Raw genomic sequence first — 25,035 nt, forward strand, 5'->3', positions numbered from 1 at the left:
CAGTAAATTACCAAAAACAAAGAATTTTGAGCAGTCTGCCCAAAGAACATTTCCCCTTTCAATTGGTTGGGTTTATTCTTGGTATTTGCCATATCATCACTTCCACTCATTGTTCCATCATATACAGATGGGTAGGAAAGACTTAAGTTTCTAATGGTAGCAAATCAAACAAATACCCTGTCTTCCAAAAAAGCCAAAGTCTTTCTATTCTTCCATTCCCACTGAAAAATTTAAAAATAAAATAAAAACAAAAATGAACATCTGCCCCATAGTTTCAAAAATATTTGTGCCCTTTTTGTTCTACGCAGTTTACCTTTAAAGAAGATCTGTCACTCTGGACTGTCCAATGTGCAACTCCTCATATTCTCCATAAAAATATGAGTCGTTTGGGGCCTCCAATTTTTCACATATTTCCAGAGGATGAAGAAGTCTGAAGCTCCATGTGACACTGACCCACATATATATCATAGTAATATTATTATTATATGATTATGGCATAATTATGATATATTTTTACAAGATAAGTCATGTGAGGTGTCATTGGAAAAGTTATGATCTGCTGAATATGATTATCCTATTTGTATGCAAATATCATTTTTGTAACTACTTATGAATATTGACTAGGATTCTGTATTTCAAACGGGCTTACTCTGGAAAACATTCATAGCCTGCCATTCAGGCACAACAATTAGGAAGTCAGCTGGGGCTGATGGCTCATCAGCAAAGACAATTGTAGAATAGCTTAACCTTCCTTTGGGCATTTTGGCCAGCTGGTAAGCAATAGCTGCTCTAACACTGCAAGGGCATGTGACTAGATCACATGTCTCTGGACTCCATCTTGGGATGTCAATATTTTCCACAAACCAGTCTGGGAACCAAATTTTGAGCAAAGGGTTTCTGCCATATGCTAAAGCTATATAAGGCAGGCACTGAAATACTCTGTTATTCAGGTCAGGCCTATATTAAAAGGGAATGTCAAATCAAGATACACAATTCTAGCTATGTTAATTATGTAGCTGGAGTCAATGTATCTTATTTCGAGTTTCACTGCCGTCCCCACAGTCTTAATTAGATTTGCTAAACTGAACTGTGGAATATTGATCGTGGCAACGTCGATCTTCCATTTAGTGAAGACATGGCTCCACTCTCCTTATGAGAACATTCCTGAGGACTGGGGAAGCACTAGATCCAGGCTAAAGAGATTTCTAGCCTGTGAATGGAAGTTGAGGATTCCAAACTGTAAAGCTTTATATCGATGGATATCCGCTTCCGCGGATATTCATGGCTCATTTTTGCAGCTACAGATGCAGATACAAATTTTGTATTCATACAGGGCTCTGGTTATTCGTCTGGAATTGGAAGAGGAATTAAGTCTCATACAAAACTCTCTCCAGGATCCATCATCCCAGAGAAAGGGAGAAATTTATAACAGGGGAAGGAATTGGTGCCAAAGCCCAGAGAGAGAAGTTGTGACACATGCCCTCAACCTGGGCTTGCTGGGTTGTACTTCCTGCTCTAGCCTCTGGCACTTGTGTAGTGGGGGTAGCGCCGGCTCCTGGCCGTAGGGTTGCCAGGTGTCGGGTTTTGAACCAGAGAGTCCAGGATTTGAGTTTTCTGTCCGGGAAACAAACTGAGAAAATATAAATGTCCGGTATGTTCTAAATAAGATGCCATGTCGATTGTGACGTACTGTCAAGCATGTCCCTTACTTCGTGTGAAACCATCTGGCAACCCCACCTGGCCAGCGCATCTGTTCCAGAGCCCGCAGGGTAAGCGAGGGGGCTTGGCTATTATTGACCCGCCCGCCTCCCCAAAGCCTCTCGCCCTATTGGCTGGATTGGAAATTCCACCCATAATCTCCTCCAATCGGAGTTTTGTTTTCGTTGCCCGGCGACCGTTTCCAAGCAGTGCCGGCTCCCTTCCTGCTACCTCGGGGCCCGCAGCGTTGCCAGGCGCCCAGGACGCTGCCGGCTGCGCGGGGCCATGGCGGGGTCGCGGGACGTGGCCGGGCTGCGCCTCTGCCCGCCCGAGCTGCTCTTCGTGGACGCGGTGCCCGGGGGCCGGTACCGGGCGCTGCTGAGCGTCCAGAACCTGCAGCCCGGGAGCCGCCGCCTCCAGCTGCTGCCGCCGCGCTGCGCCCAGGTGAGGGGCGGGGAGGCGGGTCCCCCCCCCCCCGTGCTCCGCGGCCTTTGGCTGCCCCCGCCCAGTCCTGCCGCGTCCTGGGTCATGGGAGAACCAGGGCCCGGCGGGGGATTCGCTTCGCCCAGGCCGCCGGGGCGGGGCAGGTTGCGGGGCGCTGGTGTCATGTGGCTTTCCCCGCTCGCTGGTCTAGGGGTGGCAGCGTGTGATGCCGGGAGTCTGAGGGGGTGTGTGTCACGTGCCACAATTTCTGGCTCCCACTTTCCCCGTCTCCTGCACTGGGGTGTGGAGGTTTTTTTTGGGGTGTGTGTTAAGGTAGCAAGTTGAGATGGTTGGGGCACTCCCCTCACAATGTACTTACAGCCACGGCGACGTTTCTGTTTTACACGTGGACACAAATACATTACACGTAGTCCTGTGGCATCTTCGAGGCTAACAAAAATATATATATGGTCTCATGAGTTTTCAGGGGGCAAAACCCACTTCTTCAGGCTGTGATAATTTTGTCATCTGAAGAAACATTCTACAGAGGTAAATTGCAGTGTTATTGTGTATAAAAGCCTGATGGTTCTGTTTTTTTCGTTCTTTGTTCCTTTTGTAAAGGAGAAAATGTAGGGGCTGTAGTAAACAAACATTTAATGATTCCAAAACACGAGAACTAATGTAAAGTATGGTAAACAGTATTTTGAAATAACTTTTATTGTGTACTTTAAAGACTAACAAGATGGTTAGTCTTTAAAGTCTTTAAAGTGCTACATAGTCCTGTATTTTGTTTCAGCTACACCAGACTAACAGGGCTACATTTCTATTACTATTTTATTGTGTATATATTTTAAACACAAGCTATTAGGAGGAGGAAAAAATTGATCATTATACCCTCTTTTCTTCCCCATTGTCACTATTACACATATTGGTCAAATTTTCAAACTAAATTTGTACTTTTGAATTTTGATATGAATGTTTGTGCATATTGCCCTTTAATCTTATTCTAGAGAGTTTTTTCAGGCCCCCTTCCCCCCAGATTTTAAAACTTCTCTGCAAAGATGGGATCCGGGCAAAAAGGACACCTTGACATCAATATTCCCCTATTCCAGGAAGGTCCTGGGAGCAGCTGCTGGATGGAGCAACATGGTGGGAGGAGCATCTGCAAGGCTGTCCCTGCCAGTAGGCAAAACATGCAGCTGCATAGGGCACCACATTTCATGGTGTTCTATGCAGCCAGATGCTGCCTGTAGCCGCTGGCTGCCCCCATTCCATGGCTTCCCTGCTCCCGGTCAGTGCGGGTCTGGCAACCGTCTGCCCCAGCCACCCCTCCAAGGCTCAGTGTCCAGCCCTGGCTAATCAGAAAAGGCAAGTGGCCATCATGGGCTGGAGGACTGAGCAGGGGACAGACATGCAGTGGGTGGTTAGAGAGAAGCAGCACTTTCCCCTTAACAGCGCTGCTTCTCTCTGGCTGGCTGTGTCTCTGTCTGTTGCTCCTTCGACTTAGTCCTCTCTCTTGGCCCTGCTCCAGGTTGCCAACTCTCCCAAACTGGATGAACCGGACATCACTACAGTAAATGCGGTTTGATCCAGGAGAGTTGGCAGCTGCTTTCCCTCACAGCTTCGGCCCCCTGGAGAATGGGGGTTACCAGTACTGGGCTATCTAGGGCACCAGCTCTGGTTGGGATGGCCTTAGGCACCTGAACACATGCTGCTGGCTGTGTATGCTCTGCTAATTAGCTGGGCAGTAGTGCAATGTCTCCTGCACTGCTGCTCAAGTGTGCAGCTTACAGGGAACACAGGCACTTGAGGAGGGCAGGGTGGGGGTTGGGGCAGAGAAGAGGTGGGTTGGAGGTGGGGACTTGGGAAAATGGGTGGGGTAAGGGCAAAGCCTGGGGTGGAGTGGGGGGGGGGGGGCGGGTAGAGTACTCCTGGGCCTGGAGGAAGCCAGTGCCTATGATGTCATCCAGATATGAATCTTTGTGTCACAGGTTTGAAAACCATGTAAGTGAGGTAATGTTTCAGAGCAGGCGGAGATCTAAGTTCTATAGAATACTTTTCCTTTTTTTAATATGTGGAGGGTGGCTGCTTATGTACATCTACTCTTTGCCAAGTTGTCAAGTTGCTTCCTTCGCTTTTGAGGTCCATGGAAAAAATTGGCAGGACTCATACTTGCTCTAGTCTGGACTGGACAGAGACATTGTTTCTTTCAAAGAAAATCCCATTTTTTTCCTGATATCCTGCATCTCTTTTCTTCAGAGAGTAGATTGGCCCTGCATAAATGTATCAATTGTTTTAGTTGTTTATTCTTTCTCATCACTATTGTTTCCAAACACCTCAGTTATTAAGCTGTTTATCCTCACAACAGCACAGTGAGTCAGGGAAGTGTTGCTACTGCCATTTTTCAGATGGGAAGCTGAGTCACTGCGATTGAGAGACTTGGACAAGCTCAGATGGTATGTTTGAAGCAAAACAGTGAATTCAGTTAGTTATCCAGTGTCCTGTTTCACAACTTTACTTACAGGCCTTCCCTCTCCTTCATCTGCTAACATGGTTTCTCCAATGTTATCAGGATGAAGTGGGGTGGGCTATTCAGTTTTTGAGCAACCAATCTTTTCACCATCATTCTGTGAGGTTACAGCTAATATTTATTTAGGCATCCACGCTAGACAGGCATCTAACTCCATATTTAGGTATCTGAAGCTCCTAAATAAGTGGCCTGATTTTTGGAGATTTTGAGCACCTATTCCCCCATTTAAAATTAGTTACCATCACTTTCTGGAGGAAGTAAATAGGGAAAAGTGATTTACTTGCTCCCATAACACAAGAACTAGAAGTCACCAAATGAAATTAATAGGTAGCAGATGTAAAACAAACAAAAGGAAGTATTTCTTCTCACAATGAACAGTCAGCCTGTGAGACTCCTTGCCAGAGGATGTTGTGAAGACCAGGAATTTAACAGGGTTCAAAAAAGAACTAGATAAATTCATGGAGGATAGATCCATTAATGGCTATTAGCCAGGATGTGTAGGAATGGTTTTCCTGCTCTCTGTTTGTCAGAAGTTGGGAATGGGCAACAGGGGGTGGATCACTTGATGATTCCTTGTTCTGTTCATTCCCTCTGGGGCACCTGGCATTGGCCACTGGTGAAAGATAGGATATTGGGCTAGGTGGACTTTTGATCTGATTCAGTATGGCCGTTCTTATGTACTTCAGCTAGGAGAATTGATGACCTCCATAATGCTGGCTATTCTTATATAATCTTTCACAACAATACGGTACTTTTCCATCCATAGTCTAATTTTTCCCATAGGGTATTCATACTATTCCTCTTTATTTTGCTCCAAGTCTTCACCCCTTTAACTGCTTGATTTACTGAGGATGCCAGATTACACAAGCACTAAGGCCATGTTTACACTAAACAGAAGATCATTGCTGCCTCGAAAGATCTTCTGGAGTTTGATTTAGCGAGTCTAGTTAAGAATTAGAAGCTTAAAAACCATCTCCCTGAGAGCACTGGCTCCCACCTACTCCCTCGCCCCATGCATTCCCGGGGCTGCAGAGGATCCTGGGGCCAGGGCTTTCCCCATCTCTTCTGCCAGGGATCACGGTTGGGATGCTGGGGCTTCTTTGATCCTGTCTGCCTGGTGCTTCTGCAATAGAGCACAAGCACTGGATCTTTCTTGCCCTGCATCTTCTGATGGAGATGGCGCTGGTGAACCTGGGGGTTTCCCCTGCTGTCCCAGGGCTTCTGTTAGGGGATGAGTTTGGAGGGTGCTGGGACTTCCTTCACGCTATGGCTTCTGCTGGGGGACAGGTTGGGGGTGCTGCTGGGAAATGGGGTCAGCATGCAGGCACTTCCCCCATATGGTGACCAGTACTTTGGGCTTCTGCTTCCTGGCTGTGGATTTTTTTTTTCTAGCCCTCCAGTTGTCTGGAGCTAACCCACCATTGAATTCAGCTATAAGATTTATGATGATTTAGCTGATTGGAAAGACCAAGACAGGCCCCCTTTTGTGAGAGGAAGAGTGGCCACTCTTGGCTGCGTATATAATACATCCTTCCCTAAAATTGGCAAAGTTACTACTGGAGCTCAGTTCACTCTTTCACTAGGAAATATTGGCTTGACTTGGAGGCTATGTTGAGTGCTCATTTTAAGAGAGTAGTGCTTGAATATTTACTTAATTAGTACTTCTCAATTCTATTAATGGGTTTTGTCATATGCTAAGTTTTCTAAAGTGGAGATCCATAGAGGCATTTCATAAAAGAGAATGAAAGATTTTTCATCCATAACTGGAGTCCCTGTGAATATATCATTTGCAAATTCATATTGGAATTGTTTGTTTTATGCCTAATGTTTTGCTTGTGTTCTGGGAAGAATGAAGGACTGAGGTAAGGGGCAAGGATGCATTTTATATATTAAGTTCTGTATGGTAATTGGTCTCTGCCTCCCCTCTCCTCCATGACTTTTACTATTATCAATGGTGTGTGACAGAAGGGACAATTTTCTGAGTCAGTCCACTTGGAAAATGAAGGCACTGTTACATAACCTTTTTTAGTCAGGTATTTGAGCTTTTAATATATGCATGACCAAGTAATGCCATCTATGGAAATTTAGCACAAAAAGCCTTTTTCTACACATGTCATAGAGGATTGTTTAGGAAACATTTGTTTTGCCCTTTTACATGGTGAAGGTGCCTGGCTGTTTAATTTAAATGGTGTCTAATTCTGAGTCTAGCAAAATGCATTGCACGCAGTTCTAAAATTAAGCATGCTTTCATGCTGCAGTCCCTGAAACTTATTAGTCTTAAAATCTCCCGGGGCATACTGTTTAAAGCACAACTTCCCCTAACTTTGTTGATACTGTTATGAAAAAATGTATCAGTATGGAAGAAAATGCTCAGGTAACAGTTAAGTAAAAATGTTATGTGTATGGATTCTTAATATTAGGACTGTCAATTGATGTGTGTTAATGCCTGCAATTAATGCAGGGCAGGATTAACACAATTTTTTTAATGCGGGCATTAATGCTGCACTGCCCCTTTGAAATGCCAGAGTGGCACTTGAAAGGGGCAGCGCAAGGCGGAGCCAGGGATAAGCTAGCGCGCTAGCACTTTAACGGGGCAGCACTGCACAGAGCCCAGGGTCAGCTGGGAATTCCAGCTGATCCCAGGCTCCTAATGCACTGCCCCTTTGAAGTGCTGGTTTTTGCAAAGGGCAGTGAGGCATGGAGCCGGGGTCAGCTGGGGATGCCAGCTGATCCTGGGCTCCCTGATGCTGCCTCTTGGAAATGCCGCTGCAGCGTTTCTAAGGGGTGCAATTAATCATGATTAAAACATTTAATCATGTGAGTAATTGCGGTTGATTTGTTTTTTTAAATATCTTGAGAGCCCTACTTAATATACAAATGAATACAATAAACTTAAAGCAGAGTGAGTTTTTTCCTTTTTAAGATATAAACATTTGGTAATATGAAGCTTTGTACCATCAGCTGTGTGACTTAAAAGATTTAACAGAAACTTATTAGCCAGAGGTTAATGTGATAAGTGAAGGGTAGAGGATACCAGTAGTGTCCAAATACCTTGGTCACAAACCTAGGTGCCCATTTCTACTCCATGAGAATTTCTGTTGGCATTTCTACTGAGTTGTTCAACATGTCCCTTAGTCAGGAGAGTGTGTTCAGGGGAGGGGAGGAAGGTGGGAGTCTTGCTAACTTTTTATATTGACTTCTAACTAATACACATGTAATGCATTTGTAGTCCAAGGAAGAGAGATGTTCCCTTTCCACTAAAAAAGTACTCCTTCATTGTTGATTTTTTGGGGTTTCTCTTCCTTCAGAGGGTATGTCTAGACTACGTTTTTCTTTCGAAAGAAGATATACAAATTTTTTTCCTTCACCTTTCCCCCCACGGAGTGTGTGCTGTGGCTGGCAGGTGAGCTTCTAATCAGGGTTTGAAATCTAGAAGCCTCTGCTCATTGGTTGAGCCTTAATCAGGGGAAGGGGCTATCAGGCAGTCCAGGGCTTTATAAAGGAGATGAAGATTTCCTCGCTAGAAGGCAGCGTTTAATCCTGCTGACATAGCAGGCTGTAGAACTAGTCAGGGCAGTACAGGACAAGGAAGAAAACTGGCCGTATGTAACCTCTAGAGTCGAGAAGAAGAAGATGGTGAACTCAGGTATCCCCCATTCATGTAGAGATAAGTAACCACTTTCAGGCTCTCTCCACAGGCACTGCAATGGAGAATGCTTTGGCAGGGACCTCTCAGGGAAGAAATCAGAAGGAAATTCCATCTACTGGAAGTCATGGGATGCGTAGTCCTAGGGATGGGGGTTCCATGATCACCATCCCCAAAAGAGGAAGATGGGTGGTGGTGGTAGAGGACTCTCTCCTAAGAGGGACTGAGTCATCCATCTTCCGTCCAGACCTGTAATCTTGAGAAGTGTGCTACTTACTGGGAGCTCGCATTCAGGATGTGACCAAGAGTCTTCCAAAACTGATTAAACCTTCAGATCACTACCCCTTCCTGCTTCTCTATGTAGGAACTAACGATATGGCCAAGAATGACCTTGAGTGAGTCACAGCAGATTATGTAGTGCTGGAAAGAAGGATCAAGAATTTGAAGCACAAGTGGTGTTCTTGTCCATCCTTCCAGTTGAAGGAAAAGGTCTAGGTAGGGATTGTCGAATTAAGGAAGTAAATGCATGGTTGCGCAGGTGCTGTTGGAGAGAGGGCTTTTGTTTCTTTGACCATGGGACTTTGTTCCGGGCACAAGGATTGTTAGGAAGAGATGGGATCCATCTAACCAAGAGAGGGAAGAGCATCTTTGTGGGCAGGCTTGCAAACCTAGTGAGGACAGCTTTAAAATAGGTTCGTTGGGGGACAGTGACCAAAGCCTTGAAGTGAGTGAAGGGAGTTGGTTACCAGGAAGAAACAGAAGGAGGAACGAGCAACAAAGGAGGACCCTCTAAGCGAATGGTGAAGGTATGGCAATCAACTGCTATTTAAGGTGTTTGTACACAAATGCAAGAAGCCTGGGAAACAAACAGGAAGAATTAGAAGCCCTGGCCCAGTCAAAGAACTATGATTTGATTGGAATAACAGAGACTTGGTAGGATGACTCGCGTGACTGGAGAACTATCATGGAAGGGTATAAAGTGTTCAGGAAGGGAGGGGAAAGGGGGAGGAGTTGCATTGTATGTAAGAGAGCAGTATGATTGCTTGGAGCTCCAGTTTTTAGAGGGAGAAAAGCCTGTTGAGAGTCTATGGGTTAAGTTTAGAGGTGGAAGCAACAGGGGTGATGTTGTGGTTGGTATCTGCTATAGACCGCCGGATCAGGTGGATGAGTAAACGAGGCTTTCTTCAGACAAAACTGAGAGAAGCTTCCAGATCGCAGTCTCTGGTTCTCAAGGGGGACTATAATCACCCTGACATCTCTTGGGAGACCAATACAGCAGTAAACAGACAATCCAGGAAGTTTTTTGAGAATGTTGGGGATAACTTCTTGGTACAAGTGCTGAAGGAACCAACCAGGGGCCATGCGCAGCTTGACCTGCTGCTCACAAACAGGTTGGAACTAGTTGGGGAAGTAGAGGTGAGTGACAACCTGGGAAGCAGTGATCATGAGATGGTAGATTTCAAGATCCTGACCAAAGGAAGAAAAGAGAGTAGCAAAATACACACCCTGGACTTCAGAAAAGCAGACTTTGACTCCCTCAGAGAACAGATGGGCAGGATTCCCTGGGATGCTTACATGAAGGGGAAAGGAATCCAGGAGAGCTGGCAGTATTTTAAAGAAGCCTTATTAAAGGCACAGGAAGAAACCATCCCAATGCGCAGCAAGAAAAGCAAATATGTTAGGCGACCAGATTCGTTTACCGGGGACATCCTTTAAACACAAAAAGGAAGTTTACAAGAAGTGGAAACTTGGGCAGATGACTAGGGAGGAGTATAAATATATTGCTTGAGAATGCAGGGGAATTATCAGGAAGGAGAAAGCGCAATTGGAATTGCAGCTAGCAAGGGATGTGAAGGGTAACAAGAAAGGTTTCTACAGGCATGTTAGCAATAAGAGGGTTATCAGAGGGTGATCAGAGAGGGTGTGGTGCCCTTGCTGAATGAGGGAGGTAACCTGGTGACAGAGGATGTGGGAAAAGCTGAGGTACTCAATGCTTTCTTTGCCTTTGTCTTCACGGACAAGGTCAGCGCTCAGACAAATGCACTAGTCAGTGCAGTATGGGAAGGAGGTAGACAGCCCTTGGTGGGGAAAGAACAAGTTAGGAACTATGTAGAAAAGCTAAACATACACAAATCCATGGGCCCAGATTTAATGCATTCGAGGGTACTGAGGGAGTTGGCAAATGTCATTGCGGAACCTTTGGCCATTATCCTTGAAAACTTGTGAAGATCTGGAGAGATCCCGGATGATTGAAAAAAGGCAAATGTAGTGCCCATCTTTAAAAAAGGGAAGAAGGACAATCTAGGGAACTACAGACCAGTCAGTCTTACTTCAGTCCCCAGAAAAATCATGGAGTGGATCCTCCAAGAATCGATTTTGAAGCACTTGGAAGAGGGGAAAGTGATCAGGAATAGTCCACATGGATTCATGAAGGGCAAGTTGTGCCTTATTAATCTGATTAACTTCTATGATGAGGTAACTGGCTCTATGGATATGGGAAAATCAGTGGCCGTGATATACCTTGACTTTAGCAAAGCTTTTGATACCGTCTCCCACAATATTCTTGCCAGCAAGTTAAGGGAATATGGATTGGATAAATGGACTGTAAAATGAACAGAAAGCTGGCTAGACTCTCAAGCTCAAAGAGTAGTGATCAACAGCTCGATGTAAGGTTTCTAGCGGAGTGCCCCAAATATCAGTTCTAAGGCCGGTTTTGTTCAACATCTTTATTAATGACCTGGATGAGGGGATGGATTACACCGTCAGCAAGTTCGCAGATGACACTAAGTTAGGGGAAGAGGTAGATACGCTGGAGGGCAGGGATAGGGTCCATACTGACCTACACAGATTAGAGGATTGGGCCAAAATAAATCTGATGAGGTTCAACAAGGACAAGTGTAGAGTCTTGCACTTGGGACAGAAGAATCCCAAGCATTGTTACAGTCTGGGGACTGAATGGCTAAGTAGCAGTTCTGCAGAAAAGGACCTGGGGATTACAGTGGATGAGAAGCTGGATATGAGTCAACAGTGTGCCCTTGTAGCCAAGAAGGATAATGGCATATTAGGGTGCATTAGGAAGAGCATTGCCAGCCGATCCAGAGAATTGATTATTCCCCTTTATTCGGTTCTCGTGAGGCCACATCTGGAGTATTGTGTCCAGTTCTGGGCCCCCCACTATAGAAAGAATGTGGACGTATTGGAGAGGGTCCAGAGGAGGGCAACCAAAATGATTAGGGGGCTGGAGCGCGTGACCTATGAGGAGAGACTGAGGGATTTGAGTTTGTTTAGTCTGCAGAAGAGAAGAGTGAGGGGGGATTTGATAGTAGTCTTCAACTTCCTGAAGGGAGGTTCCAAAGAGGACGGAGAAAAGCTGTTCACAGTAGTGATGGAGGGCAGAACAAGGAGCAATTGTCTCAAGTTACATTGGGAGAGGTCTAGGTTGCATATTAGGAAAAACTATTTCACTAGGAGAGTGGTGAAGCACTGGAATGGGTTACCTGGAGAGGTAGTGGAATCTCCATCCCTAGAGGTTTTTAAGTCTCAGCTTGACAAAGCCCTAATTGGTTTGATTTAGTTGGGATTGGTCCTATCTTGGGCAGAGGGCTGGACTTGATGACCTCCTGAGGTCTCTTCCAGCTCTGTGATTCTATGAAATTTGGCGGTAATTTGCATATCTTCTTCCGACTGCTTTTTTGAAAGAGGTGTTTTTTTTTTTTTTTTTTTTTTTTTTAAAGCAAGCAGTTTAGATGCGGTTCTTTCGAGGGGGGAAAAAAACCCAACCCTTTTTTCGAAAGAAGTTGTAAATCTCATTTTTTGAGGAAGAAAGTTCTTTCAAAAAATTTTTTTTTTTTTTCAGAAGAACTGGGTCTAATCGGCTTGCTTTTTAAAAAAAGCTCTTTCAAAAAAGTTATCGGAAGAAGATATGCAAAGTACTGCCAAATTTGCATATCTTCTTTCAAAAGTGAAAGCAAAACTAGACTTACCCTTAAGGTCTAATCTGACTCTCATTGAAGTCAATGAGAGACTTCCCTCTGAGCTAAATTCTCCACATTGAATATCTATCTGCACTGGAACAAAAAACAGGACTATGTAGCACTTTAAAGACTAACAAGATGGTTTAATAGGTGATGAGCTTTCGTGGGCCAGACCCACTTCCTCAGATCAAATAGTGGAAGAAAATTGTCACAACCATATATACCAAAGGATACAATTAAAAAAAATGAACACATATGAAAAGGACAAATCACATTTCAGAACAGAAGGGGGATGCGGGAGCGAGAGGGGGAAGGAAAGTAAATGTCTGTGAGCTAATGATACTAGAGGTGAGGAAAGGTAAATGTCTGTGAGCTAATGGTATTAGAGGTGATAATTGGGGAAGCTATCTTTGTAATTGGTAAGATAGTTAGTGTCTTTGTTGAGACCGACACGTAGAGTGTTGAATTTTAGCATGAATGACAGTTCAGAGGATTCCCTTGCAAGTGCAGATTTAAAAAACTTCTGGAGTAGGATGCAGGTAATTAAGTCGTTGAGACAGTGTCCTTTCTGGTTGAAATGGCAAGAAACTGTTTTTTCTTTGTGATTGGACAAACCGCATCTACTCTAATCCTACTGACAGAGACCAGAAACTTCAGGATCTCTACCAAGCATTTATAAACCTCAACTACCCACCCGGAGAAATAAAAAAGCAAATTGAAAGAGCCAGACGAATACCTAGAAACCATCTACTACAAGACAGACCCAAGAAAACCAACAATAGAATACCACTTGCCATCACCTATAGCCCCCAACTTAAACCTGTCCAACACATTATCAATAAACTACAGCCTATACTGGAACAGGATACTAAACTCCAGGAAGCTCTGGGAGACAGACCCATAGTCTCCTATAGACAACCACCTAACCTCAAGATGATTCTTACCAACAACCACAGGACATACCACACTAATACCAACCCTGGTACCTTCCCTGGCAACAAACCCTGTTGCCAGCTTTGTCTACATATTCACTCTGCTGATACCATGATTGGACCTAACCAAGTGAGTTATAAGATCAAGAATACATATTCCTGCGCATCCAGAAATATAATTTATGCTAACATGTGCCGAAAGTGTCCGTCTGCTATGTACATTGGACAAACGTCTCAGACACTTCGCCAAAGGATCAATGCCCACAAAACAGATATTAGACAGGATCACAAAGAAAAAACAGTTTCTTGCCATTTCAACCAGAAAGGACACTGTCTCAACGACTTAATTACCTGCATCCTGCTCCAGAAGCCTTTTAAATCTGCACTTGAAAGGGAATCCTCTGAACTGTCATTCATGCTAAAATTCAACACTCTACGTGTTGGTCTCAACAAAGACACTAACTATCTTACCCATTACAAAGATAGTTTCCCCAAGTATCACCTCTAATACCATTAGCTCACAGACATTTACCTTCCCCCCCCCCCGCATCCCTCTTCTGTTCTGAAATATGATTTGTCCTTTTCATATGTGTTCACTTTTTTTTTTAAATTGTATCCTTTGGTATATATGGTTGTGACAATTTTCTTCCACTATTTGATCTGAGGAAGTGGGTCTGGCCCATGAAAGCTCATCATCTAATAAACCATCTTGTTAGTCTTTAAAGTGCTACATAGTCCTGTCTTTTCCCTCATGATCTGGCTGGCTGGGGAAGGCTGGGGCTGATTTTTCTCTCTCTCTCTCCCACAGGAGCGAGGCCAGCCCCTCTCCTGGCCTTACTCCTGGGAGAATTGCAGTGGGGGGAATGAGCCTCAGCCCCAGCTGGCTTGACCATGGGAGAGGTCATACCGCTTGGGCAGCATACCGCTCCTGCCTTTCCCTGGCAGCCCAAAGCACACTTATTTGGGAGATCATGAGGGACCTTTGCACCCCGCTGCATATGGGCCTGCATAATATTCTGAAACCAGGAAACTGGTCAAGTCCTTCTTAATTTAGTTTTGTTGTTTGGGAAAGCTAATAGCAGTAGCACAGGCAATGCAGCTGTCTGTTTTCAATCTCAGGATGATAGTAGTGCATTAGTTCATGTTTAGTAGGTTATCCTCTTGATCACACACACTAAAAATAATATATTGTTAAAAGAAACCTAATTTTTACAGACATTAATGGATCAGTATTCTATTTGCCATTGGTGAATAGTGAGTGGAATTTTAAAACTGGCGATCATAATGTTAATTATAAACATAAACTCTAACATACTATGCTGCAAATGGGCCACCGAAATATAGAGGTTTATCTAGAAATATTTAAAAATTAATTAAAAATATTACTGTTTTTTTCATTGTAGTTTAAATTGATTGTGGAAAATCCAGATAAACCTGTTGCATCTGGTCTTCAAGTTACAGCTTCCGTGGAATACCATCCGGACAGTGAGAAAGACCTTCAAGATAGATTACTCCTTTTGGTAGAAAAAGATATAATTGAGATCCCTCTGATAGGGTATGTCATTTAAAGTATACAAACTGCTAATTATATTTTTTATTTTACTTTAAAGGGAAGTAGCTAATACATATAGCCATCTATAATGATGTAGTTAGCTTGTTACATGAATTTTGAAAACAAATGGTGAATTTCTTTGTAATGGATAAGTTTCTGATTTTTAAGTATGCAGAACAGGTAGTTTGTTCATTTTGGTGATGTCTTTTGATGTTGGCAAATGATTTAAATATGCGTACTTGGTTTTCATATTTAAGAACTTGGATTTATGTTCATATCCATGCTCTATATTTTTAACCTATGATGATTTTCATAAATGGCTTTGCCTGCCTGTTACTTTCCAGTGGTATAATTGGAATTGAATGGGATGACCTTTTTCTTTTTTGGATATAGTCATTATTGAGCCACTGATATGTATGCTTGTAATTATTGCTCACGTGTTTGTGACTGGATTAGAGTGAAGCATTTATAACAGGACCTCATTTTATAGGATAATCTATATCTAGTTAGAACCTATGCTTTCTAAAAAATAGTGCCCAAGGTAATAAACAACTGAAAACAATAGTTTTTATAAAATGATCACTTAAATAAAAAATGACCTAGACAGGTAGTAACAGAGTCTTCTCCAGAATAAGTGATATTTCAAACCAGTAGAAAAAAACCTGTCTTTCACAGTTCTATCAAGACGTGTGTAGGGTATTTGGATGCTTTGTCCAGGTTATACTTATCCCAGCACTTCTTCCTCTTTGCTTATCTGTCACTTCTACTTACGATTCTCTGATTTGCTTCTCTCCCACTTTTAATACTCATACAACATCAGTTGAAAAGTATTTAAGTGTGCTAGAAACTGATTAATGCTAGAATCAGACTTCCAAATTCAGTATAAATAATGTCATTTTTAGCAAGATGGGAGTCACCAACAATAGACACAGAAGTGGCAATTTTGGTTAGGAACTATATTTTCATTTGTTGTTATAAGTACTTTATGAGCAGTGTTCCTGAAATTTAAAACAGCGTATTAAAAATATGGCTACATTTTTTTTTCTGAACTTACTCATGCATTGTGGTTTTAACATGTGAAGTAGTTTAGTCACATTTTTGCTTGTGAATAGGACAAGCTTCAGTTAAAACATCCATATGCTAAATGAAGAAAAAAAATTGAGTATACAGTGCATTTCCCAGAATGGCCTCCAGATCTTACAGATCATTTTTCAGACTAAGTATGTAATTTTAGTTCCAGATCTTTACCAAGCCAAAAATTACTTTGCTGTTATAGACTAAGCTAAATTCTTGTTCTATCATCTGCCCCCAGACTAAGGAAGTTGCTTGTTCTGTAATCAAGAACTGTTCAATGTTGACCAAATGAAATGTGAATGCCAAAAATGCCATTCTCTGGCTAATGTTTCTTGACTGAATATAAAGCAAAAACATTTCAAAGCTATTATAATTTCTGGTTGTGTCCTGGTTTATTTTATTTTATTTTATTTTATTTTATTTTATTTTATTTTATTTTATTTGTCTGAACTTTGAGTTGCAAGTCAAATAAGTAGTGACTAAGAAATTCCATGACAGATACTGAAATTATTATTTCTGTTTGTCTCACATAAAATTAAGGTCTATTTGGATATCTTTTAAGTTTGTGTGAACCATTCATGATCTCCCCCACGTTCTTCTAAAGTAGGAAACAATAAATTGGTTGTCTATGAAACAAATTGGATTTGTCCCCCGGCTATTGTTTTTCTTTCTCCTCCTGCTGATGATTCTAGATTTCTTTTTGAAAGGCAATATTACTGATAACTTCTGAAAAGAAATCGAGGGGTTCATCTAAACAGCACCCTTCTGTCAGACTGAGCTATGCAATTTCCGTAGCTTATTCTGAGTCTAAATTGAAAGAGCTTATTTTGAAATTTGGCACTGTGTAGACAGCACCAAATTTCAAAATAAGGCGCTATTCCGACAAATCCCTTAACCCTCGTGGAATGAAGGTTACAGGGATGCTGGAATATCGCGTCCTCTATTTCGGGAAACAGCGGGTGCTTTTAAAGATGCAATGTTGATATTTTGGGATACTTCCAGTATCCCGAAATAGCAATGCAGTCATACTAAGTCTCATACATAAAAATTAGAGGATGTTTTTAAATTTCTTTCATTTTGAAATTGAAAAGTTGTCCATTTGTTGCAGAAAACAATGTACAGAATAATGCATACTACCTGTTCTTATGGTGTGTGTCCCTGCAAAAGAAAATAAACTTTGTGGCCTTAATTTTGAAAAAGTCTGTTTCTTCCCCAGATAATGTTGATTACATTGGTGTCTTGTCCTTGATTCCTCTTCTCCATCCCTCTCTCCCCTGCAATTGTTCCCTTCAGGACTGCCCTAGACTTTGTAAAATTATTGATTCAAATCTAGTCTGTAGTACATCATAAGGCAGAATGTGAGAAAATGATACAGTTCATTTTCATTGTCTGCTCAGCCGAGCTAAAATTGTAAATTTGAATGTGGCCTTGAGAAATAACATTCTGCAGGACTGCTCCTGATTGAAAATGAGATTTTTCATTTTCAGCATTTCAGACCATTAAAAGAAACATTCCAATGGAATCTCAGGCATAGACTTTATATATTTTGGATAAGATCATGAAAAGGACCTGCCATTTTTTGGAGTACTTGATCTCTCAGAGTTAAATGGCTATTACCTGTCTTCAATATTGTATTTCCTTTGGTGATTGTTGAGTGAGAAACACCTTCCCTATTGGTTTATCCCTAATCTGCTTTATCTGAAGCAATTGTACAGATATATAAATTCCATTTTTACTACTTGTGGTGTAGTTTTGAAGAAGGTTGATAAACACTCCAAATCTAATCTAAGGCTTTTGGAGAAATGTTCCAATCTGAAACAACCTTAAAATTAATTTATGAAGAGAGTATTTAATATAATAAAATGGGGAAATATTTAGGCAGGTTCACATGGTCTCCCTAGAGCACTATGTCTCATTGCTGGCTAAATTTATTGAAACAGTTTTACCAAAGATTCAAATCTTCTGAAATATCACTCCTGGAAGTTTTTTTTAAATATAAATTTATTTCAGGGAAGCATTTAGTAAGGGAAACATAGAGATGACTAAATCTTAATATTTTTTCTTAACTTCAGATATAACTATTAATGGGAGAGTAAACTTGAAAAGGAATTGAATGCCTAGTATTATGCCAAAGAAACCTCTAATTCAGAGATTTCACTGGCCTTTTGATAAAGACCTTGCATTCCCTCCACCCCAAATACCAGTCCTGAAAATCTGACCTGATCTAAGCCAATCAGACTGGGTAATGTCTACCTCACATACTGCTATAGTTTTTTTGCAAGCCAAACAATGTGCTTGGTTACATCTGTACAGCAGCAGAATCTTCAGATAATACCCTCCATGACACATGTATAATATTGCCAGAGCTTGTAAGTGAGTGAAGTTTTTTTTGTTTTCACGAAAGATTTATATAAAAACATTTTCACACTTTGTTGACATTTTTTTTATTAAGTTGGTTTTTTAAAATACAAGCAAACCATTTTCATCTCCCCCTGCTAATTTTTTTTGATTAAACAATTTCTACCCCAATTTTTCTTCAAAAATAAAATGATCTTTTTTAGTTAAAACCTGAAAAATGTCTTGGAAATTGGACAATTCTTGCAGAAATGCTCAATTTGACAAAATGACATTTTCAACAAAATATTTTGACCAGTTCTCCCAATTGCCTCTAACTCAGGTTGCTCGGGTGGCATTGGAAACATAATCTATAGCCAGTGGAGTTACAGATTATACCTGTGTGGTCCAGGACTCTCTGGTCTGGCAAGACCATGCATGTTGGTGGACTAGCCCCAGAACAGAGGTTGCTGGTGGCTGGGAGCAGAGCTGATGGTGGGGACATTGGGGCAGCGTAACCCATGGGGCACCAGAGTCCTCAGTTAGCTGGCTAGGGAAGCCAGCGGGCCGATGGTGTCTGTGTGGCAGGGGAAAGGGGGCAGGCATAGAATCTGCAGCTGGTAGGGCTGGGAGGAGGGGTCCACAGAGCCCAGGGCTTCCAGGGACAAGAGCGCCAGCAACACAGAGCTCCTGGGGTGATGCAACTGGAGGGGGATAGGGCAGCTGTGCCAGGTAGCTGATGAGAGGAGCACAGCACATAACCCCCCTCCCCCGACCTTCCCTGATCTATCAAACTCCCTTGTCCAGGACCAGTCAGGTCCTGAGGTTGCTGGATGAGGGAGGTCCAACCTGTACTCATTTGAGCATACTCCAATAACCCACACATAGAGTTGCCAGATTCCATGTAGTTTTCCCCCTCAGCAGTATTATTAAAGTAACATGAATGTGAATCAAGGGCATGTGAAATGAGGTGCATGCTGACTGCACACAACATGAATTATAAGAGCAATGCACTTGCTCTGCATCTAATCAAAGCACTGGTATGATTTAATCAGCACATCCCACAAACTTTAGGTACGCAAGCATAGTTAGCAAAACTACCTTATCTCAGGAGACTCTTGGTTATGACAGTCTTGTGGCCCACTGAGATGGAGGGCCAATCATGCACCCCACTCACTAGCCCTAAAACAGTGATGGTACTTGAAAACTTATCATGTCCCCATTCAGTCTTCTCTTTTCCAGACTAAACAAATCCAGTTCTTTCAATTTTCCCTCATAGGTCATGTTTTCTAGACCTTCAGTAATTTTTGTTGTTCTTCTCAACCTTCTTAAATTCGTCCACATCTTTCCTGAAATGTGGAACTCAGAACTGATCACAGTGTTCCAGCTGAGGCTTAATCAGCACAGAGTATAGAGGAAGAATTACTTCTCATGTCTTACAATATTCCTGTTTATGCATCTGAGAATGATCACTTTTTTTTTGTAGCAGTGTTACACTGTTGACTTGTATTTAGCATGAGAGCTCTTATGACCCTTACAAATCTTTCTGTAGTACTCTTCTCTAGTCAGTCATTTACCATTCTGTATGTGTGTTCCTTCCTTCCGAAGTAGAGCACTTTGCATTTGTCTTTATTAAATTTCACCCCGTTTACCTCTGACCATTTCTCTAGTTCGTCCAGATAATTTTGAATACTAATCCTATCTTTCAAAAAGCACTTGCAACTCCTCCCTGCATGGTATCATCTGCAAACTTAATAAGTGTACTTTCTATGCCATTATCCAATTCATTGATGAAGCTATTAAAGGGTGCTTCTGCACAGCAGGGCTTAACTTGAAATAAGCTATGCAAATTAAGCTACATCAATTGATTAGCTTATTTCAAAACAGCTTATTTTGAGTTTTGGTGCTGTCTACTGAGCACTTATTTCGAAATAGAGCACTCTTCCTCTGACTGTTCTTACTCCTCATAAAATGAGGGTTACAGGAGTTGGAGTAACAAGTACCTCAACTTGACAGTATTTCAACATTATTTCAGCTCTAGATGCGGACTATGTTATTTCGAAATAATGTTGCCGTGTAGACATAGCCAAAAAGAACTGGGTCCAGAACTGATCTCTGCAGAATCCCTTTATGTGGATGACTTGCTACAGACATGCAGGTCCAGGGAAGAAGTCATTTCTTATGTACACATCACACTGTACTTACACAATTGTTTAGGTCTCATTCTAAACACAGGAAGGTCAGTACTGGTCCCACACAGAACTATATCATTCGCAAGTTACTTTCTTTGGAGGTGGACATATAAATACTGTAACTGTTAATTAATTTTAAAATATCAGCATTTACAGAATCTGTTCATTTCAGAAAATTTTCTTTTATTCCTTATATAAGAATAATTATTGCTTATTATGATATGGTACCTTTGAACTCTCTCCCATCTGTTCCTTGGATCCACTTATTAGATTCCAATCTGGTCATGGACTGTCTTTTGGCTGTCTGCTGTGCTCATGTGAAGCCCCACTCACTTTGATTGGGGAAATTACAGAATCATAGAAAAGTAGGATGGAAGGGACTTCAAGAAGTCAAGTGTAGCCCCGTGCAGGACAAAATAAACCCACATCTTCCCTGAGAGATATCTGTCCAACAGAAACAAAAAACAGGACTATGTAGCACTTTAAAGACTAACAAGATGGTTTATTAGGTGATGAGCATTTGTGGGCCAGACCCACATTCTCAGATCAGAAAATAGGCATGACCATATATACCAAAGGGATACGATCAAAAAAAGTGAACACATATAAAAAAGGACAAATCACATTTCAGAACAGAGGGGGATGAGGGAGGGAGGTAAATACATTTGATTTGTCATTTTTATATGTATTCACTTTTTTTGATCGTATCCCTTTGGTATATATGGTCATGCCTATTTTCTTCCACAATTTGATCTGAGGAAGTGGGTCTGGCCCACGAAAACTCATCACTTAATAAACCATCTTGTTAGTCTTTAAAGTTCTACATAGTCCTGTTTTTAGTTTCAGCTAGACTAGACTAACACAGCTACGTCTCTATTACTGTCCAACAGGTTCTTAAAAAAACCCTCCTTTGGAAATCTATTCTGTGTTTAACTACTTATAGTTACCAAGTTTTTCCTAATATATAACCTTAATCTCCATTGTTCCAGATTAAGCCTATTACCTTTTCACCTACCTTCAGTGGATGTGGGAAAACACGTGTTTGCAGTCTTCTTTATAACAGCACTTCACATTTTTGGAGGATAACCACCAATTTGGAGTCTTTCCTAGCCGCCCCCCCTTTCTTTTCTCAAACAAAACATTTCCAGTTTTTTTATCCTTTCCTTATAGGTCAGGTTTTTGTTGCTCTCCTCTGGACTCTTTTTCCAATTTATCCACACCTTTCCCAAAGTGTGGCACACACAATTGGGCACAGTAATCCAACTGAGGTCTCGCCAGTGCCAAATAGAGCAGGACAGTTACCTCCCATGTCTTACAACATTCCTGTTAACATAGCCCAGAAAGACATTAGCTTTTTTTGCAGTTGCATCATATTGTTGATGCATATTCAATTTGATATCTGGTTTGCTTTTCACTTTTTAGTGAAGATGGATACCATCAGTTATTAGCTCTCCTTTAGAGAGGAACTGGGGTTTCCTTTGTTTTTCTTTTGTTCCTAATTTAAAAAAATTCTTCCTATTTTATGCCCCTTGCTAGGCGGTAACTCATTTTGTTCTTAGCTTTTCTGATTTTATTCCTACATGCTTGTGCTATTCTTCTATACTCATTCTTAGCAATTTATTCACATTTCTACTTTTTAATACAGTAAATTTCCAATAATCCGGCACCTTTAGGACACAGAGGATGCTGGATTATCAGATATGCCGGACTATCAGAAGGGGGGGCTATGAGGGGTCTGGAGTGGGGTGGGGGGATGCTACCCCAGACCGCCTCATAGCCCCCCCTTCCGATAGTCCGGATCTGCCCCAGGAGTCTCTGATTGAGCCGCTGCTGGTCAGTTTCAGCAGCGGCTGAATCGGGACGCCTGCAGCAGAGCAGCTGGAGTGCTACTGGGTTGGTCGGGTAGCGCCGACCCTTGGCGCCGCTAGACCAACCCGTCAGCACCCCAGCTGCTCTTGGAGATGCCTGGGGCAGGAAAGCTGGGGTGCTGCTGGGTTGGTCTTGCAGCGCCGCTCCTCGGCGCTACTGGACCAACCCGGCAGCACCCCAGCTTCTCTGCCCCAGGTGTCCCCAAGTCAGCCGCTGCTGAAACTGATCAGGGGCTGATTCCAGAAAGACAGAGGCAGAGCTGCTCTGCCCTGGGCTTCCTGGAGTCAGCCCTGGTCAGTTTCAGCAGCGGCTGAATCAGGACGCCTGGGGCAGAGCAGCTGGAAGGCTGCTGGGTTGGTCCCACAGTGCCGAGGAGCAGCGCTACTGGACCAACCCAGCAGCACCCCAGCTGCTCTGCCCCAGGTGTCCCCAAGTCAGCCGCTGCTGAAACTGACCAGTGGCTGACTCCAGGAAGTCCGAGATAGAGCTGCTCTGCCCTGGGCTTCCTGGAGTCAGCCGCTGGTCAGTTTCAACAGCAGCTGAATCCGGACGCCTGGGACAGAGCAGCTGGGGCGCTGCTGGGTTGGTCTGGTAGCGCCACACCTCGGCACTGCGGGAATCAACCTGGCAGCACCCCAGCTGCTCTGTCCCAGGCGTACCCAAGTCAGCTGCTGCTGAAACTGACCAGCAGCTGATTCCAGGAAGCTGGGGCAGAGCAGCTCTGTCTCGGGCTTCCTGGAGTCAGCCGCTGGTCAATTTCAGCAGCGGCTGAATCGGGGACAGCTGGGTTGCTGCCGGGTTGGTCCCACAGCCCCGAGGGGCAGCGCTACGGGACCTACCCAGCAGCTCCCCGGCTGCTCTGCCCCGGCTTCTCCGATTCAGCCACTGGTCAGTTTTAGCAGCGGCTGAATCGGGGAAACTGGGGGCAGAGCAGCTCCAATAGTCCGGCTGCCCGGAGCACTTCCGGGTTCCTGATGGTGCCGGACCATCAGGAGTGCCGGACCATCAGGAGTGCCGGACCATCAGAGTTTTACTGTATATACGTTATTTTATGGCTCAATTAGAAGCTTTTTTGGTCTCTTACTATTTTTCTTATCCTTTTTTTTTCCACATTGGGATAGTTTGCTGTTGAATGCAGGAGTCTGCACATAATCTACTGAAGGTTTGGGATGCTTAAATTTGGGTCAGGTTAGTGTGGTGCCTAGTACAATGGAGACCTGAAAATATAATTTTAACATGATTTCATCAGCTTTTTTTATTATTGAAACTACATGATGTATGTTCATAAATAAAGAAGATTGTTATGACTGAAAATTCCATAAATTTTGTTTCACTAAGATGTTCACATCTTGATAAATTTTAGTTTGGCCAGCTACTATTAAAATGTGGCTTATCTTTATCTTAAGTACTTTTATGCTGGAATTAACACAAATGAGTGAAATATTTTTAGATAATTTATATTAAGGTCTTGTGCCATAACACTGGAATTAAAATGTAATTTATAGCTTCATTTTATTTCAGCTCATTGACTGGAATTAAATTAAATTAAAGTAACAGTAATTAAAAATAAAAAAAAAACCCAGATGGACAGCTTAATAAGTAGGTCTTTTTTTTATGTCTTCCATGTATTCACAATACTGCTGATGTGAGTTGTATAACTAATTGTGTTATTAATGGAATCAGGAGGAATACAGATTTTTTTTCATTGCATTGTTCAAATATATTCCTTTTAAAAATTACAAAATACTTGAAATTCTGGGAAAAATAATTAAAGTATCTTTTCTCTGTAGATTAATTCCATGTTGTTATCTGGAAATTGAACCGGAGATTAATTTTGGCACAGTGATTGCAAACAGTAAAGTAATTAGTAAAGAGATTAGTATTACTAACCATGGATCATCTCCAGGTAAATATCACTATGCAATAAATTACATAAAGATTTGATTTTTATTTTGAAAATGTAGTTTTTGTGCAATTTAACACTTCAGTGACAAAGGAGTTTAAAATTTTATTCAGGAGAAAATAAATCTTTGATTTGAACAGGACTGTGAGTGTACAGTTGCTGGCTTTATAAAAGTCCCCTCAGATTCTTAAGCTCAGTAGTGAGGTGTTGTGGAACTGCTCAGAGGGGAGTTCATGTAAAACTTTTGGTAGCTGTAAGATTTCTGATTATCCAAAGATACATTTGTAGTAGTCCTCCTACTCTTGAGTTTAGACTGGGGCCTTGTCTATACTACACTGTTAGGTATGGAGTAAGGCAGCTCATGTCGATCTCATTTTGTCAGTGTACACACTAAAGCTTTGTCCCACCAAGTGCCCTAGTTCAGTGACCCTGTGACAGTGTAGTTCCCTACTACAGTGGCAATCTATGAAAATATATACTGTAGATCTTCTATTATACAATGTAGTTTGTTATATTCTGGAACAAAACTGCTTTGTAAGGGGCATATTCAGAGGTTACGGCTACACTGGTGCGTTCTCACACAAAAACTCTTTTGCCGAAGAGTTCTTCTGCAAAAACTCTTCCAGAAGAGAGCGTCTACACTGGAATGTGCTTTTGCGCAAGAGATGTGCTTTTGCACAAGAGCATCCATGCCAGTGTAGACGCTCTCTTGAGCAAGAAAGCTCTGATGGCCATTTTATCCATAGGGCTTTCTTGCACAAGAAATTCATGTTGCCTGTCCATACTGGTCTCTTGCGCAAGAACAGTTGCGCAAAAGGGCTTATTCCTGAGCAGGAGCATCAGAGTTCTGGTGCAAGAAGCCCTGATTTTATACATTAGAACATCAATTTACTTGCGCAAGAACACGT

General features: G+C 42.3%; 1 protein-coding gene across 1 annotated transcript in view; it reads left to right on the top strand.

The window, feature by feature from the left end:
* Positions 1-1,924: 1,924 nt before the first annotated feature.
* Positions 1,925-25,035, top strand: part of CFAP47 (cilia and flagella associated protein 47) — a 651,639-nt gene continuing 628,528 nt past the window's right edge. The window contains exons 1-3 of the mRNA XM_075913261.2: positions 1,925-2,142; positions 14,607-14,758; positions 24,015-24,130. Of these exons, the coding sequence (XP_075769376.2) occupies positions 1,984-2,142; positions 14,607-14,758; positions 24,015-24,130 (427 nt within the window). The 5' untranslated portion in view covers positions 1,925-1,983. The remainder of the gene's footprint in view (positions 2,143-14,606; positions 14,759-24,014; positions 24,131-25,035) is intronic.

The sequence above is a fragment of the Pelodiscus sinensis genome, chromosome 1, assembly GCF_052426305.1.
Source record: "Pelodiscus sinensis isolate ZL-2025 chromosome 1, ASM5242630v1, whole genome shotgun sequence".
In the NCBI taxonomy this organism is placed as follows: Eukaryota; Metazoa; Chordata; order Testudines; family Trionychidae; genus Pelodiscus; species Pelodiscus sinensis.